Source organism: Chlorocebus sabaeus, chromosome 1 (assembly GCF_047675955.1).
Source record: "Chlorocebus sabaeus isolate Y175 chromosome 1, mChlSab1.0.hap1, whole genome shotgun sequence".
Classification (NCBI taxonomy): Eukaryota; Metazoa; Chordata; class Mammalia; order Primates; family Cercopithecidae; genus Chlorocebus; species Chlorocebus sabaeus.
In genome coordinates, this window is record NC_132904.1 from 29667166 (window position 1) to 29684563 (window position 17398).

General features: G+C 38.7%; 1 protein-coding gene across 5 annotated transcripts in view; it reads right to left on the reverse strand.

The window, feature by feature from the left end:
* CD44 (CD44 molecule (IN blood group)) overlaps window positions 1–17398 on the reverse strand; it is a 91849-nt gene that overhangs the window by 34336 nt on the left and 40115 nt on the right. For 4 of the 5 annotated variants that reach the window (XM_037999518.2, XM_037999519.2, XM_008002153.3 and 1 more), the window contains exons 3-5: window positions 16912–17045; window positions 10836–10904; window positions 7692–7922 (exon numbers count right to left, since the gene is read on the reverse strand). In XM_037999518.2, coding sequence (XP_037855446.1) covers window positions 7692–7922; window positions 10836–10904; window positions 16912–17045 — 434 coding nt within the window. Of the gene's footprint in view, window positions 1–876; window positions 1009–7691; window positions 7923–10835; window positions 10905–16911; window positions 17046–17398 lie in introns of all 5 variants that reach the window. The other variant, XM_008002097.3, reaches the window with a different exon arrangement.

Here is a 17398-nt window from a genome sequence, read left to right on the forward strand (position 1 = left end):
TAAAGCCAAGCCGTCAAGAACAGAATGGAAAGGTTTCATATGTGCCTTTTTTTTTTTTTTTTTTGTCAAGACACCTTCAGAAAAATGTTGGAATCTACACCTATGTCAGCCATTTCATTGTGTTCACAATTTGCCAATTCATTTTTTGTCTTCAAACAGAGATGGAAGCTACACTGCAGTTCCCAACACTACTTCAGCATGGAGCAAAAACGTGGAGCCAATTAACAGAGAAATCATTTTTGACATTATTAGGCAATCAAAGGGGTTAACTAAAGTGAACTGTGGTTGAGATATTGAGAAATTCTTTTTCTTTTTGAATAAAAAAAGGAGATGAAAAACTTCATCTTCTCAGTGGTTACTGTAGACAATGTCTTTTTACTAAAATGGGGTTTTCTACATTTTAAATGAGATTCAGGCTATCTTAAGGAATGTGCATTTGTCTTTTCATATGATTAGTGTCTACCCCAAGAATAGTTCCATTGATGAAGATTTTCTATATTTTTTCAGATCTAGCTATGCTATTTCCTCATGAAAGTCCAAGACTTTTTATGACTGTGGTAATTTTAGAATATACATGAATAATCTTTCAGAGTCACAATTTTGCTACATCATTAAAAAAAGCTTATTCCCATTTTATAGTCTCTATATTAACCTTCTCCTGGGCTATACTAATCCATATATTAGAAAGATGAAATCTGCTTATTGGTGCCATACAAGCAAACAAATAGATACCAGAGTTCATGATCCTTCTAAAGTCATAATGAATATTTGTGAGAATAGAAAGAACTTTAAGCTTTAATAACATCCCAGAGGTCAATCAAAATTATTCAAGGCTGTCAAGAAAATATATGCTATGAGACAATAATAACTCATTACCAGCCATTTGTGTTGTTGTGTGAAGATGATTCTTGGACTCTGATGGTAGAAACAACCATGAAAACCAATCCTGGGTTTCTTGCCTCTTGGTTGCTGTCTCAGTTGCTGTAGCACTAGTAGTGCTCATCAAAGCTGTTGTAATCATGATTGAATTGATTGTTGAAAGATTAATTAACAGTTCCTAAGAAATAGCATTGAATATGCTTGTACTCTTTTACCATTCAAGAGAATCATCTACATTTGATATAGATGGTGAAAAGAATGGGAAAAAGCAAACAAGTTCCATTTTTTTCAGAGGCTCAAACTGAAGTTTATAGAATGTCAAGAGAGGGAAGGATCTTAAATGTCATCTGGTTCATGCTCCTTATCTTAAAGATTTAAAAATTGTTCTGGACAGAGCTTCTGACCTATGTGAAGTCAGAAGCCTAATTAGCAAGAGTGAGGGCTCCAGGAACACATGAGAGCCATCTTCAAATTTTGAAAGTCTATATAATGTGAAAGAGGGATTAAATTTTTGTCTCTGGATCCAGGAGGCCAAATTAGGATCTGTGGTGAAAATTTCAGGGAGATGAATATTCTTCCAAATGTTGGATTGAAAAAAGCAATAATCTGAACTATCCAACAATGAACTTCTTTATAAAGTATTATGTTTCCCATAGTCAGGAAGATCACTTGGCAGGAAAGTTGTGTAAGAGATTAAATTATTAGAAGTGTTGATTGAACCAGACACTTTAACATCCTTTCCAAATTTGAGAGTTTATGATTCTAAAACCCAGCTCTTCAGAGTCTTAGCTCCTTAATCTTCTATACAATCTTGGGCAACCAATATCATTCTCCAAGAATTTAGAATATGATATTTCTGCCAGCAATAGATACATAATCTTAACAATCCAACACACAGGGAAAATGACATAGAAGTAGAAGATTGAAAAATATACCTCTCCACTTTTCTCCATTTAGATTCCAAATCCTCTCACAACCTTGCCCAAGGTAATTTCTTATGTCAAACTATATTTTGCAAAGCAGAATAGGACATTTTGAGTCTCATTCTTTGAAAATAGGATAATCAATCAGGAAAGACAGACAGAGATGAAGTGACCCCAATGATCTTGCTAATAAGATCAGAAACAAGAGTCTTGATTTAAAAATCTCCAAAGACCGCCATTTCTGCAACCAATAATGCACAAAAATGTGTATCAGAAGAATATGAGCTAACAGTAGACAAAAAACTGAGAACAAGTTCAAGCAGAGAGGCTGAAACCATCATCCCCAAACACAAAAGTAAGGTGAGTTAGATTTTTTTTTTCAGCTATCAAGAAAGCCCAAAAATGACCTAAGATGAAATACTGCCAAAAAGACATTTTCCTTCACATTCTTTGTCCTATGAAGATAAACATTGTCAACATTTAAAAATAGCATTTTCTTTATTCTGCAATTTCTCTATCCCTCCTCCCCACCCCTGCCTGATCTTAGACATTGTGATATGGCAACAATAACATAACATGAGCACTATTTTCCTCATGATTATTTATAGAAGTAAAGAATATAATTTATCCAATGTCATATAAGGCAAACAAATGCAAAGAATCATTTTTCCATGTTTATTACTCTCCTCTGCAGAAAGAATGCCTAGTTATTTTGGAGTATGGCCATTACCTCCATCAATGAAAGTTAATAAATGAAGGTGTCCTTGCAATCTCCCATTTTTACAGGCTTTGAATCGTTCTTCCCCAAAGCTCCTTTATCAATACACTTTGCAGGTATATAGAGCTAAGAGCCACACACCCAGGGAGCTAGTTAGAGGCCTAGATTCTGATATGGAGCAATAGGTCATTTCCTACATTTTACAGCCGAGATTTTAAGTGTTCAAAGAAGGGTTCAGGGCCTACACTTTGATGAGAGAAATCTGCATTTCCTTCTCTTATTATTGGCTGTGAGAATCAGAACAGCAGAAAGGAGAAGCCTGCACTTTCCAGCAGACTTCTTTCTAAAGGACATTTTCTCATTGAATCACACAGTCAATTCATTCATTTGTAGTTTTTCATAATTTCATTCATTCATTCAGAAGTATTCATTCATAGTTTTTCCTTCCTCTTATGGAAAATTCATTCTGATTCTACATACACATTGCCAAAAGGAAAACATACAGGACATTTAAGAATATCAGTCATATCCCCAGATCCACAGGCCTTTCTGATATACCAAGTGGTACAATACCCTATTCTCACTAAGAATGGTGAAGGAGATTTGACGTGATGATGGATGTCCTCTCCCCTAACACTAAAAGATCTGACATTCAGGAGAGTCGATAAGCAAAAGACGAAGCAGTTTACCTGTCATTGCTGTTGTTGTGAGATCCTGAGTCTTAGGCTGTGAATTACCAAACCAGGACCAAATCCAGTTATTTTGCTTCTGTGCTGTTGCGTGGCTGTTTGAGTGCACAGTTGAAGTAACTGGATCAATTATGAAAATATCACTTAGTGATATTCCCTCTATAAATCTTTACTTTCAGTTCTGTCTATATATGATGTCTGTATCTATTATTGAATGATAATTAGAAAAGAAAAATCTAGGCCTTGTTTTATCTTTCCAGACTCCTAACATCTCCCACTATCTTAGGACAACATCAGAAATGCAAATTCCACGTGGGTATAAATTTCATGCTACTCATTCTTCAAACTGAACCTCCTGAATTCATGATCAAAGCAAAATCAAGCAGCAACTTAATAACCTGTGAAGGAAAGAAATTTTCTATTTTCTTGATTGGGCGACTGAGCCATGAACTGGAGGTTTTTGAAGCAGAATTTCGAACGATTGCTTTCATTCATTTATCTTTGGATTATCTTTGAGTTGCTAGCATGTATTTTTCACATCTGTTTAACATTGTACCCAAGTAGCTTGTGATGACAACTGGCATTTCAAAGCTCCACCCACATGCATCAGCCTCAGGTCAAACTTCCTACTGGAGCAGGAACTTTGCAAAGAAAATGTGTTCAAAGTATAGAAATCAGATAAAGCTTCCTCAGGTATCCATCTACCATTTCTGTTACTTTTTATTCTAATTCAATATGTGTTTCTACCAAAAACCAGAGTAGCCAAAGTTAGAGAAATTCCACTTTTTTCTCAGATTAGAGAAAATATCATCAGTAACATTTTGCAATTTAAAATCTCTCATTTGACTCTCAAGTTTGACTTGAGTTCAGCATGTTTCCTTGTTGAAGTGGAATGGCAAAAACCATCAGGATAAATATCTAATTTAAGCCAGTTGAGATTTTAAAAGACCACTTTAAATTATATATCCCTTTGAAAATCTATGTTATGACCTCCTTCCTCAAAAAAGAGATGCTACATATACACACACTCAAAATTTTGCATATTATTTCAGATGGTTCTAGAATGCCTTATGGTCTATCATTGAACCTACTGAAGGTCCATGAACCCTAGGTTAAAAACTTTGACTCTACCTATATCAAATGCCAACAGGCACAGTATGTTCTGTCCTTTAAATCAGGCTTGTCCAACCCAACCCCTGCGGGCCACATGCGATCCAGGATGGCTCTGAATGTGGCCCAACAAAAATTCATAAACTTTCTTAAAACATTATGAGATTTTTTTGTGTGTGTTATCCCATCAGCTATGGTTAGTGTTAGTGCATTTTATGTTTGGCCCAGGACAATTCTTCTTCTTTCAATATGGCCCAGGGAAGCCAAAAGACTGGACACCCCTGCTGTAAAGGACACATTAGTTCAGAACAGAGAGTAGAGAAATAGGAACCAATTTTACCCATGAAGCCTCCAGACAAACCTGAGCATCCCCTGGAAAATCCACAGACACCACATTCTCACCTCAGAAACTTTATTAAAGATGCATAGTTCCTACCACCCTCACCCAATAGTACACCAGGAAAAAATAGTACCAGAGGAAACAAACCTACAAGAACAAGATAGAAATAGGTGTTATTTTTTTTTTTCCTGAAAGGAGTGGTATGAGGGGGAAAAATAGAAAAAGCTACTGTATAGCCAGCAGAATTTCTAATTTTCCCCACCTAAATAGGCCATACCAGATCTGAAAAAAAAAAAAAAGAAAGTATTCCTTTGATACCCAGAAGACAAGGAAATACAGTGTTCCAAGGCAAGAGTCAGTTTCCTGAATTAGTTTAGGTTTCTTGATCCCAGAGAGCTCCAGGTCACCAATAGGAAGAGGTTGATGACACTCAAAGTAAACAGCCTGCTGGAAGCCTAAAGCTACCCAGATGGTTATTCTTACTAGCTGTCCCTATTGCCACCCACTACAGGCCCTTCAGGAAGGAATGAGCCAGCCGAGCCAAAGACAGCCTTCTTCTATGCTCTTAGCCAGCACTCCTCTTGACCCCTGCCCTCCTGCAATGCATGAGGGAGGTTTTGCAATCACTCCCTCTCACTCTGTCCCAGCTCTCAGTCCAATAGTGATAAGGTTTTGCAAATCTCCTCACCGGACTTTAGAGATACAATTCTATTCAGAAGCCTATCGGTGTTGAGTTTTCCTGTGATGCCATTATGCTACATTCAAGTTTCCACCAGGTTGTTTGCTTTGGTACCTTTCTTTGCATGAAGTGATCCACTTGGAGCTGCTACTGGTCCCATTGGGTACTACAGTACTTCAGTGACTCTCAGGTTAGCCTTGGACTCATCTGGTAGACTCATTAGTCTCTTTCTTTTTTAGCTGCTGAAGGAAACTTAACTAATTTATCTGGGAGGAGAAAGGCACAATTCATTTCTCAGTCCAAATCCTGAACTATGTTTTAGTTAAGTCTCATAAACACTCCTTTTCCCTGATTTCTAAACTAATAGTATATAGTCTCCATGAAGGTAAGTCCAACTCTGAATTCCTAGCATCCTAGAGCCATGTCTGACATACAGAAGACCTCAAATATTGATTCAATGAATAAATATCTCAGTAATCTTTGCTTCTCTTCAATGTTACTTCCTACGCATGTTTATCCTTGGATCGCAAGCATTCTAATAGGCCTGGTACATAGTTGGTTCTCAAAATACATTTGCTGACTAACTTAGGAAGGGAAGACACAGTTCTTAACAGATATTCTATGGGGGTTAATAAAATGTGCTAATTGCCTTTTTAAAAACACACATGAAATACTGTTTCGTATAGGCTATTAGTGGCTTGAATGTTAGCTATGGTCCCCAAAAGTTATGTTTTATCAGGATTTTCTTCTTTGGTGGGAAGTGGTACTTTAGGGTAGACCTATTCTGCTTCCTGCTGAGACCACAAATTATTGTGTTTGCCAGCATCTGACAAAATTGCATGCCATAATGATAAGCACCTTTGACATGGTTACTTTAAAAAGACAGGAACCAAGAAGCAGTGAGTGGCTAGCAGCACTGCCTGCTTGGTTTGCAGAAGCCTCTCTCAAGAAGGGCTGCCCGCGGGACTACCAACAATAAGCTGATGCAAACTCAAGAGGGCCAATCACCCAAGAAAGCATGGACAGCTTGAAAAAGCTGCTTTTTAAAAGGCTTCAAAGAATGTGCAGGGAGTGATGGGAACCCCAAGCCTATTTGTATCAGGCCCTCAGCCAGAGACTGACAGAAATTTAAAACACTATTGCACAAGTGACCTTATAAATGAAATCACAGTGCTGTGGGGGTTTCCCTGGTTTCTGGGTGGCGAGGAATAGAGAAGGGCCCTGTCTTGAGTATTCACAAGCTAGCGCATTTCTGCCACACTCTTTGGGGCCCAAGTTTCACCCCTCAGGAGCTATAGCCAGGAAAAGAGAAAATCCACACCATACTAGGAAAACTGCTCCAGACGCAGATGCCCTATTTGAGTTTGATTAATCCTCCACTGGAGGAACACGGCCCATTTGGGAGCCCATTTCAAAACAAACGGTAGAAGAAAAGCAAAGAGGGAAACAGAGGAGACGAGATATGTAAACACTTTCCAGTGGAGCTGAAGCGCGAGGGGCACACTCCAAAGAAATCGAACGCAATGTTTACATACTTCCACTCTTGCAGCTCTGAGTAACGAATTACCCCCACATACCAAGTAAGTGTTGAGAACATTCCCCAACAGGCTGGAATATAGAGCTCTTAAGCTGATTTGATTTCACCAGAAAACTCATCCAGATATGCTTCCTTGGACCAAAAATGAAGGAATTGTTGAGTAAATCATGGTTGATGAAAATCACTGAATATTACACTATCAATAGTTTAAGTGTAAATCAAGTTAAAACATAAAAAGCCACCGTTGACCCATGTATGCCTACAGTTCCATTATTGGAACGCTAAGCATGTGGGAGTTATTTATATCCTACTGCTCAAGATCATCACCAAGTTCTGATTGCAAAAATTCAAAAAATTGCAACCTCAGGCATAAACGGGATTTTAAAAAGGTGATAGTGGAGTGGTACGCAAACTCTATGATCCCGACTTTATGAAAACAATCTTATCCATAGGTGGATAAGAACAAGAAGGAAACATGAAAAAATGAAAATGGTTTTCATACCAGGCTTGAATTGTCACTGTATCTCTGGGGATAAGAGAATAAGGAGGGCTCCCCCCAAAATAAAACTTCCTATATGGCACTTCTTATGCCAAGGTAAGAAAAACAGTTACAGATGAGGAAAAAAAGGTAGGCAGTAGTAGTCAGTGCATACAGTTCACTGACAACCACAAGAGCCCACCTCCCCAAATGGCATCACCAGCTTCCAGCTGTCTAGAGATGAGAAAATCAGCATGTGAGTGTGCAATGCTCAGGAAGGTCAGAGACATTTTGCCAAGGAATTGCTACTGGGAAGCACAGTGATTTATTTTCCTTACTGGTAGCAGGGATTCTGTCTGTGCTGTCGGTGATCCAGGGACCGTCTTCGTCTGGGATGGGGTGTGCAGTAGAAAAGGTGTGAAAGATGTAACCTCCCGAAGTGCTGCTCCTTTCACTGGAGGATCCGCTGCTCACGTCATCGTCAGTAGGGTTGCTGGGGTAGATGTCTTCAGGATTCGTTCTGTATTCTCCTTTCTTGATATAGCGAGTGCCATCGGGGTTAACAATAGCTGGGAGAGAGAAAAGGTTCTTACAGAACTTCACAGCTCATATTTTGAGTTTGTGGATTAGCATTTAACATAGTGACTTCAAAGCTATTTTCCTCTGCAATGAAAAACACCTATCTATCCAGTGATGGGACAGAGTGGCAGATGCACTTAGAAAGTGCAGCCTCCCATCCCCCCACACATCCTGGGGATGAGGCAGGAAACAAGGAAGTACTGGGGAGTCCCATCCCCATGTTTGAATCCCAGCTTCATAGAGCTCTGGACAAGGCAACTTTGAGCTTCAGTTTCCTCATTTGTAAAATGGGGATTAAGTGATACATTGTAAGTAAAGTGCTCAGCACAGTATTCAAAATACAGCGGGTGCTCAATAAATAATCATCCTCCCACTTGGTTCCCTACTCTCCCTTCTGAAGTACATATAAAATGTGTTGCTATTAATTCCATATATTCCTCCAAAAAGGATTTGAAGTAGCAGACTAATAGCCTCAGCAGGGAAGATACATCTGAAAATTGATGAAGATTTAGATTTTCTTTTTTAAGGGGCAAATTTTGTCTGCTTGTGCAAACACCCACTTCTGGCTAGGAAATCAGCAGGTCTAAATACAGACAGAGCCTTTGCAGTTCTCTGTGAAATTCAACCTGGAAATTAACAAGCACAGATATACACGAAGATCAACATCTGTAGTTTCAACAAGCAAATGACTAGAATGAACTGGAGAAGAAAAAGCCTGAATGGATTCATTCATTATTCCTTCCTAAAAGTATTTGCTGCTCTCAAGTCTGGGCCACTCACTATGCAAGTGAGATGAAATTATTTTCTGCTATATTGCATTGATGGGACTAAAGGTTCTTTTTGGTCACCTATTTAGCTTGCTCAGATGGAACTTTTTTTTTTTGAGATGGTCTGTTGCCCAGGCTGGGGTACAGTGGTACAATCTCGGCGTGCTGCAACCTCTGCCTCCTGGGTTCAAGCAGCTCTCCTGCCTCAGCCTCCCAAGTAGCTGTACAAGTGCACACCACCACACCCAGCTAATTTTTGTATTTTTAGTTGACATGGGGTTCACCATGTTGGCCAGGCTGGTCTTGAACTCTTGACCTCAGGTAATCTGCCTGCCTCGGCCTGGGATTACAGGAGTGAGCCACTGTGCCAAGCCTCAAGTGGAACTATTAATAATACATAAATGAAAAAAAATCAAGGTGTCAATCACCGTGGTAATCTCTGCAGGTGAGGATTTGACAAGGAAATATTGTTGACCAAACTCTTACAGGTCTGAACTTCAAAAGAGAACTGTGGGCATCAAAGAAACAGGGCATTTATTGAACATCTACTATGGGCTGGGCATACATTAGACATACTGTCTTTTACAAATTTCCTGAAAATTCTCATAGGTTGTTCCATTATACGTATGAGAAAACTGAGGATCAGAAAAACTATGTCACTCCTCTAAAATCTCACACATAGTGAGGAACTGGGATTTCAAACCAGGCCTGACCAAGACAGCACATCTCATGTCATAGCCATCATGGTGTGAAGCCTCCCCTTCCTATTGCAAGGCACAGGTCAGGGACAATTCCTTACACAACAATGTGGGGCTGGGTTTGTATGGTCTACAAAGATTCTCGTCCGTCTGCCACTGCAACATCATGCCCATGTGCACTGTCAGTGTCCAGCTGTGAGGAAGCAGAAATCAGACCACCTCAACACTGTACTGTTTCCCATTAAATGAGGCTCGGAGGCAGTAAGATCAGGGTTAGCAGACTAGCCTATTTGAAAGTTCTGGTTCAGATGTTCTGATTTCTAAAATGCTGGAATAGGCCAGGCATGGTGGTTCATGCCCGTAACCCTGGCACTTGGGAGGTTGAGGAGGGAGGATTGCTTGAGCCCAGGAGTTCAAGACCAGCCTGGACAATATAGTGAGACCCCCGTGTCTATTTTTAAAAAGTGCATGAATATATACATCTGTGGATAATCAAATATCAGGGTGATTTAAGATGGATGTGGTATAAATAATGTCAAAACTCATATCAGGAAGTTTATATCCTTCATGATTATCTTTCGATACTTGCGTTATATCAAACATGAAATTGCTAATTGGGGCCAAAATGCCCCTATGCCCGACACTTATTAATCCCCCTTTATAAGAGAGAACATGACTCAGATCCAGAGTTTTCAGCAGCTACAAATTAAGAACATTATTTAATTTTTCTTACATTTTAATATGTTATTAAGGTTGCCTTCTATTGATGATGTGGTGTTGGTTTTCCATGTGCAATTTCTTTTTAAAAATAAATGCATTTTAAGTAGAAAACAATGGGTCAATTAAATAAAAAAATCAAGTAAATGATAGCATTGTATATATAGAGATACCAAAATCATGTGAAAGTGGGTTTCAAATGACTGAAGTTTGAGGAACGATGCATGAGTGTAAACCAGAGAGCAGTTTCAAGTCATTGAAGAAAAAAGGGAAGGGACACTGAATTAAAGCCAACTGTCCTTAGTCTTAGGGAAATGACTAATATTCCTTTTTTTTTTTTTTTTTTTGGAAATGGAATTTCACTCTGTTGCCCAGGCTGGAATGCAGTGGTGCAATCTCAGCTCATTACAACCTCTGCCTCCTGGGTTCAAGCCATTCTTCTGCCTCAGCCTCCCGAGTAGCTGGGATTACAGGTGCCTGTCATTACACCCAGCTAATTTTCTGTATTTTTAGTAGAGATAAGGTTTCGCCATATTGGTCAGGCTGGTCTCAAACTTCTGACCTCAAGTGATCCAACCACCTCAGCCTCCCAAAGTGCTGGGATTACAGAAGTAAGCCACCACACCTGGCCTAATGTTCTATTCAAATATACCATAGAGAACCCACCTGAGCCCCTTCCCCAAAATAGGAAAATTCAATTAAGATTAGAAGAGAGACATACTTATGGTAATTGGTCCATCAAAGGCATTGGGCAGGTCTGTGACTGATGTACAATCTTCTTTAGGTGGAGCTATGGGGTAGGAAAAAAAAAAGGATGAGAACACTTTAAAAATATGAGGAAAATCTATTCTCATTTTTATTAGTCAGTTAGGATGGAGTTTTATTATAACTTGTCCCAAATAATTTTCTTTTTCCAAAACTCTGTAAGTTGGCTAGGAATTTCTCTGTCTTCTGTGATGCGTTTTCCATTTTTACTTGATTTCATAAATTTCTGGAACTTATGAAATTTCCAGAAATTTCCCCACCCCCATGAATTCATTCATTAATAAATGTACATTCTATGTCAGGCACTGTGGAAGCCTGAGATAGACATGGCTCCTTCTCTAATGCAAACACATTAGGGAGGATTTTTTAAATTTGTGATTATAAAGGTAATGCAGGAACATTGTAAAAAATTTAAAAGTAAAGTATGAACTATCATGAGAAAATCATTTATAATCTGGGCAATCCACAGAAATGATGAGAAAACATGACAGACACACAATCAAATGTTTATCAACATGAACAGCCTGACAATCTGAAGGTTAAAATAACATAATCATAACAAAGAATTTACTCAGTTGAAATATTAAAAACCAAATGAATCTCTAGTCTTTCATTAATGTAGTAATGTATTTATTAATTTAGCTGATCTTTTGAAGTGCTTACTCTGTATAGACAGCTTCTCAGCATGTTGCTTCTGAGGTTGACCACCTTTGGCCTAGGTGCCCACAATATTTTTCAAGGTTACTGTTTTGGCATATCTCATTATTGGTATTTCTGGGTTTTTTCCTCTTGTTCTCCATTTATCCTCTGCTCTTTCATCCCTTTCTTTAGGAATAAAGATTTCTGCCTGAATCTTGGACCTGACTGATCATCCACAGATGTTACTGGTAGCCCTCTGAGCAGCACTGTCTCAAGCCCCCTGACAACAGGCCCTGAAACTTCCACCCTGCATTTCATTCCTTGTGTCTTAAAAGCAGACTGCAGAGTAGCTGAAGCAACCTTCCATTCATGCCAAAGTGCTTTATTCTGTGACTAGACCTTGAATTGAGCTCTAAAGCCTCAGAGGGCTTTAAACTGGTTTTGCTGCTGTAGAAAGGTTAAGTCCATTTGTGCATTACAGTTTTTGTACCGTATGTGTGCATACGTAAATGTAAAATGGAAATTTATTTGTTAGGTTAGTTTCTCCCAGAATTGCTCCTGGCAAAGAGGAAGAAGGAGATGGATGGGTGGAGACGGATAGATGGATAGAGAGAGGGAGGGAGGAAGAGAGGCAGGCAGACAGACTGCTATCACAAGTATTTTAAGTGTCCTGCTATAATTTTTGCGTGCGCATAAAAGTGAATAGAAACACAAGTTGAACAAAACAGGTTCTGTTTGCTTCCTAGTACATGCGAGCATCTTTTCCCACAGATAAAAGAGGATAACCTTAACCTGCCCATTTCTTTGGCCTCATAGTGAAACTAACTGTCAGTTGTATACATTCGATTGGAAAAAACAGAAAGTTTTAGGAAAAGCCATTCTTGCAAAGCCTGTTCTAAAAGATTTCTCAGATTTCTTTAAAAAGAAATATCACCTCCTTGGCGAGGCCATTCCTTACCATCCAATCTAAACTGCTTCATCACTTCCCCACACCTGTGACCATCACATAGCATTTTGCTCTCATTTCTTCTTCATGTTTACCACTATGTAAACTTATCTTGTTCATCTTACTTGATGGCTGTTCATGGCACATCTCTCAATCACTGCTTCCTGCTCCCTGCCTCCCTCCCTAGAAATATATAAGTTCCACGGATGAGTAATAACTTTACCTGTCTTGGCCAGAACGTTTATGTGTGATGGGGACAGATAAACATGCAATAAAAATGTGTTAAATGGATGAAAAAAGAAAAAAGTATCAATATAATTTCCCAAGGGTCCATTCTTCCAGTAAACACACCTAAGATGTTAAACCGCCCCCAAATGGGTCTCCAAATATGTACAGGTCAAGCATTTAGATTATCCCTAAATGATAATGCCATAAGAAATAATTAAAAGAAGTTACATCTATAACTCTTCATTTATTATTTTTAAGCATCTACTCAACACTTATATGCCAGACCATATAAAAGGAGAAAAGAAGATGAGCATGCTTCTATCCCTGCTTGTGAGAAATTCACAAGGTCATGGGGGACAGTAATAATTAATATTAATTTAGCTTTTTACAGTTTTCAAAAATATTTTCCAAAATTATTGCACTTGAAAATAAGGGCATATAACCAACCTGGGAGATTTGGTGGAGTATCTATCTTGTTTCTCATGGAAATATCAGCAGAAACTGACCAACCTATGAGATGTTTCTGATATTTGTATGTTGTGCATACCTGGAACCAGGATTCGGATTATGGCTTCTTAATGCCAGGGATGCAACAATCTCCCCCAACTTCAAATATAACTGCAAGTAACAGTACACTGGGAATTTCCAGGCAGCAAGTTGTAATAGAATGGAGCATGATGTCAAAAACCCTAAGACAGTTTTGTAAATTATTAGAGCATTCGTTCACATGGACCCCCTTCATGCTCCAATTCACCTTAACTTTTATAAAGAACATCAAATCTGGCAAATACGCTTAGTGGATGGTGACCCAAATGTGCAATTAACACACTCATGCTCTCATGTCGGATTCCAGGGCCTCATTAGATAGCCTTTCTTTCCATTTAATGAGCTCTGTACTGCTTGGAAAGCTAGACCTGGTGAGGTATTCCTGAATCTGAGGACTTGTTAGAAATTCTCCGAGGTGGGTATTCTCATAAACCTTGGCTTCAACACACCAAAATAACCAAGAGAAACATTAATTATTCAGTCTAGCCACTAATCTCCAGATAGAAAAGCACCCTCTTCAATGCTGGATACATTTTAGTTATCTCAGAAATATTCTCAAATAGTTGTTGAATAAAGGAGGAAATGAATAAACAAATACATGTAGAATCTTCCCTTTAATTCTACCTTCAAAATAAAATGAGGCACTTGACTGAAAACAAGCTTAAATGAATCAATTCAAGTCAGTTCTGTGTTCACACAGAAGTCACCAGGCTCACACTGGTCCTCAACCACTGAGAATGAGGGGGAAAAAAAATCACAAAGGTCTTTTCAAGTTCTGCTTTATTTTCATTTGTTAGCCACAGGCCATGTTTTCTAAAAATATTGCTAAAACTTTAAGCGCATGGAAGCTATCTACTAAGATCAAGCTGACTTTTGTCCCTATAGCTGTTTTATGGGTGGATCACAGCACTGGGACAGGACCACCTGCTAGCAGCTTTCAGGCTAAATTAGATTCAGGGATCCTTGAAATGAAATCCTTTGCATATGGCAGTTTATCAAAATATTTAGCTCACTTAATACCCCTATCATCTGACTCTAATTCAAGACATTTAGAATTTATGTATCCTTAAACACATTTATCCTCTTCTCCAGTTTCTTTTTTTTTTTTTTTTTTGTCTCATTGCTTCAACGAGATTGTTAACTCCTTTAAGACAAGAAATGTAGCCTCCAGTTCCTTCTTACCCCGTCTGTGCCTAGTGCAGTACTGAGCACATAGAGGTGATCAATAAATATTCCCTTTAAACTTAAATAAAAACTTACAAAAGTAGCTATCAATATTGAGTCAATTTGGAAAATAGACAAAAAGAAAAATAGTACTTCTAGCTTTATTATTTAATTCATCCATTTTAGTAAGGAACATACCCCCTGTACTTCTCAAACTTTTCAACTGAACTAACCCTCCAAGGAGAAGAAAATTAATCAATGCTCTTGCTCCCAACTCCAGGGATGGACCCAACCTCATGAACAAAATTAAGGATAGAAACAAGTCTCAGTAGCAGCCTGCCTAGATGGCTTCAATGCCAGGCAATAAAACAGTGTGAGCTTCTACCTATTTGAGTTGAGGTTCCTTTTGGCAAGTGAAACCAACTTGCAAAACAGGTAAGACAATGTGGATATGCAACTACATAATTTATTGCATACATTCATTCAGTAAGACTTAATGGGAGATGCAATAAGCAGTGCCCAGAGACTCAGGAGTGTACAACTTCAGGCCAGCCCTTTCCCACTGAGCCAACCTCTTTGTCTAAAGCACAAACTTTTCCCAACGTCTCCCTCTGACCTGTTGCACCGGATGGAGCTAGCTAGACCACATGTTGCTCTATGTCTATTTCTTGCTTTTTTATATGTGGTTTTCTCATTATAATATCATTAGAGTGACATACTAGACATGGGTATGGGAACTTAGTATGTATGAGTCGTGTACTATTTAGCGTTAATTGAACTCCCTTCCCTTTATCAAACTCCATTTGTGTTCTTCACTCATGTAACAGGGAGGAGTAAACATTATACAGTTTTCTGTTCCTGTTTTGTGTGTCTCTCCATAGGTTTAATGACCTGTAAATTTTTGTCAAAATCTACTGGCTTCACACACTCCATTTCAACTAGCCAGCCCTGATACTTTGTCCTAAACTCTAGATTTCTTCTCTGAATTTCCACTCTGATACCTACTGTTCACACAACAAAGGGTGGGTGGTGTAGACTAAAGCCACTGATGTAATCTCACAATTAATTTTAATTTTGGGGTTTTTTTATTAGTAGGTAGAAGATCTCATAATTAAGTTGATGTTCTTTTTATAGCTTAAAAATCCATGCAGATTTTTATATTTTACTACGATAAATATATGTGGTATATATATGGTATATGTGATATATATAGTATATATATATCTGTGATATCTTGATTTTATATATATATTTATATGTGTTTGTCTCAGGCTGTTAATGTCTTAAGTCCCTTTCCAGCTAATTTAACATCTCCTTCCCATCTTTGAGGAAAACTGACACTCCAACAAGATGTACCAAGTTTACCTCAAGGCTTCATCTTTCCCTTCACACAACTTCAAACTTTCCATGGGAACAGAAGACCCAGTTTAAGAGGTAAGACTTTTGACAGGTGGCATCCAGATATTTGACATTTATAGTTTTGATTCTTCTCAAAAAATTCTGAAAATTCATGATGCATAGAACTATTTAATTCTGCTAGGACTTGAATAAGGCTCATAAGCCTGAGTTTCTAGGTTAATGGTTGGGAGAAAGTCACAAAGACATAGAGAAAGGCTGGCCTGTGTCCTAGCATCTACATCTTAACTTAGGTTTCTTCTCCTCTGGTTCTCTCAACTGTTGGGTAAGGGATATTTAAGAAGGTCAAAGGCATACCATATACTCTCCAAGAATTTTTTCCAGCCCTCTCATATAATAAATAGCTCTCAGCTAAGACATTTGACTTACACCCCAAAGCTATCATTAGATTCATGTCACTCCCTTATTCAAAACCTGTAATGACTTCCCATCACACTGAGAATGAATCACCCCCTGTTAGCGGGCCCTTGCTTAGCTCTCTGACGTTGTTCCTTGGCATTCTCCCCTCTGAGCACTGATATTCTCACAACAGGCCAGGGGGCACTTTTCCTGACCACCTTCTCAGAAAATAAAAGCATCCCTGACACTAGTTAGCCTTGTACTCTGCTCTCTTTTTTACAACACTTGTATCACTTTCTGACTTCATACATGGCAAGCTTGTCCAACCAGCGGCTCACAGGCCACGGGTGTTCCAGGATGACTTTGAATGTGGTCCAACACAAATCCGTAAACTTTCTTAAAACATTATGAGATCTTTTTGTGTGTGATTTTTGTTTGTTTTTTAGCTTATCAGCTACTGTTAGTTTTAGTGTAATTTATGTGGGGCCCAAGACAATTCTTCTCCCAGTGTGGCCCAGGGAAGTCAAAAGACTGGACACCCCTGAAGGGTATTTAATATTTATTTGTTTATTGTTTGCCTCCCCAGTTTAGCATGTAAGCTCCATGGAGACAGGAGTATTGACTCTGCTGTTCAGATATTGAGTGAGCATTTGTTATGTAAATGGAGGCTGTGAGAATCCCCACTTGAGCTGAGCTCCAAAGACCAGGCTCCCAAAGCCTCTCATGCCAACAGACACCCTCCCTGAGAACCAACCTGAAGCATTGAAGCAGTATGTGTCATACTGGGAGGTGTTGGACGTAAGGATGTACACCCCTGTGTTGTTTGCTGCGCAGATGGAGTTGGGCTGAATCCGGGGAATCACCACGTGCCCTTCTATGAACCCGTACCTGTATGAGAAAAACAAGAGGATATTGACCTAAAAGGTTAAGATGGGAATTTCATAATAACCCACTGAATGACATTTAATGCCGTGCAACTCTTCACTCAATTCACCTCTAGGGATATCGGAGGTTTCAACAACTGAGTTATGTGAAATCCAAAAATAACAGCATAGAGAGGGAAAGAGATCAACAAGACTAATAGAAACAAAGTGATTTTATTTAGAGACTTATAAAGAGCTTTAAAAAAAAAAAATGAAAGGAATAATTAGTTTCAAATAAAATTTGTGTTCAGCAGTGTTGAGTCTATCTGAACAAACAGAAGGAAGCGTGAGTCACAGAAGAGAGAAGTTTTGATGTGA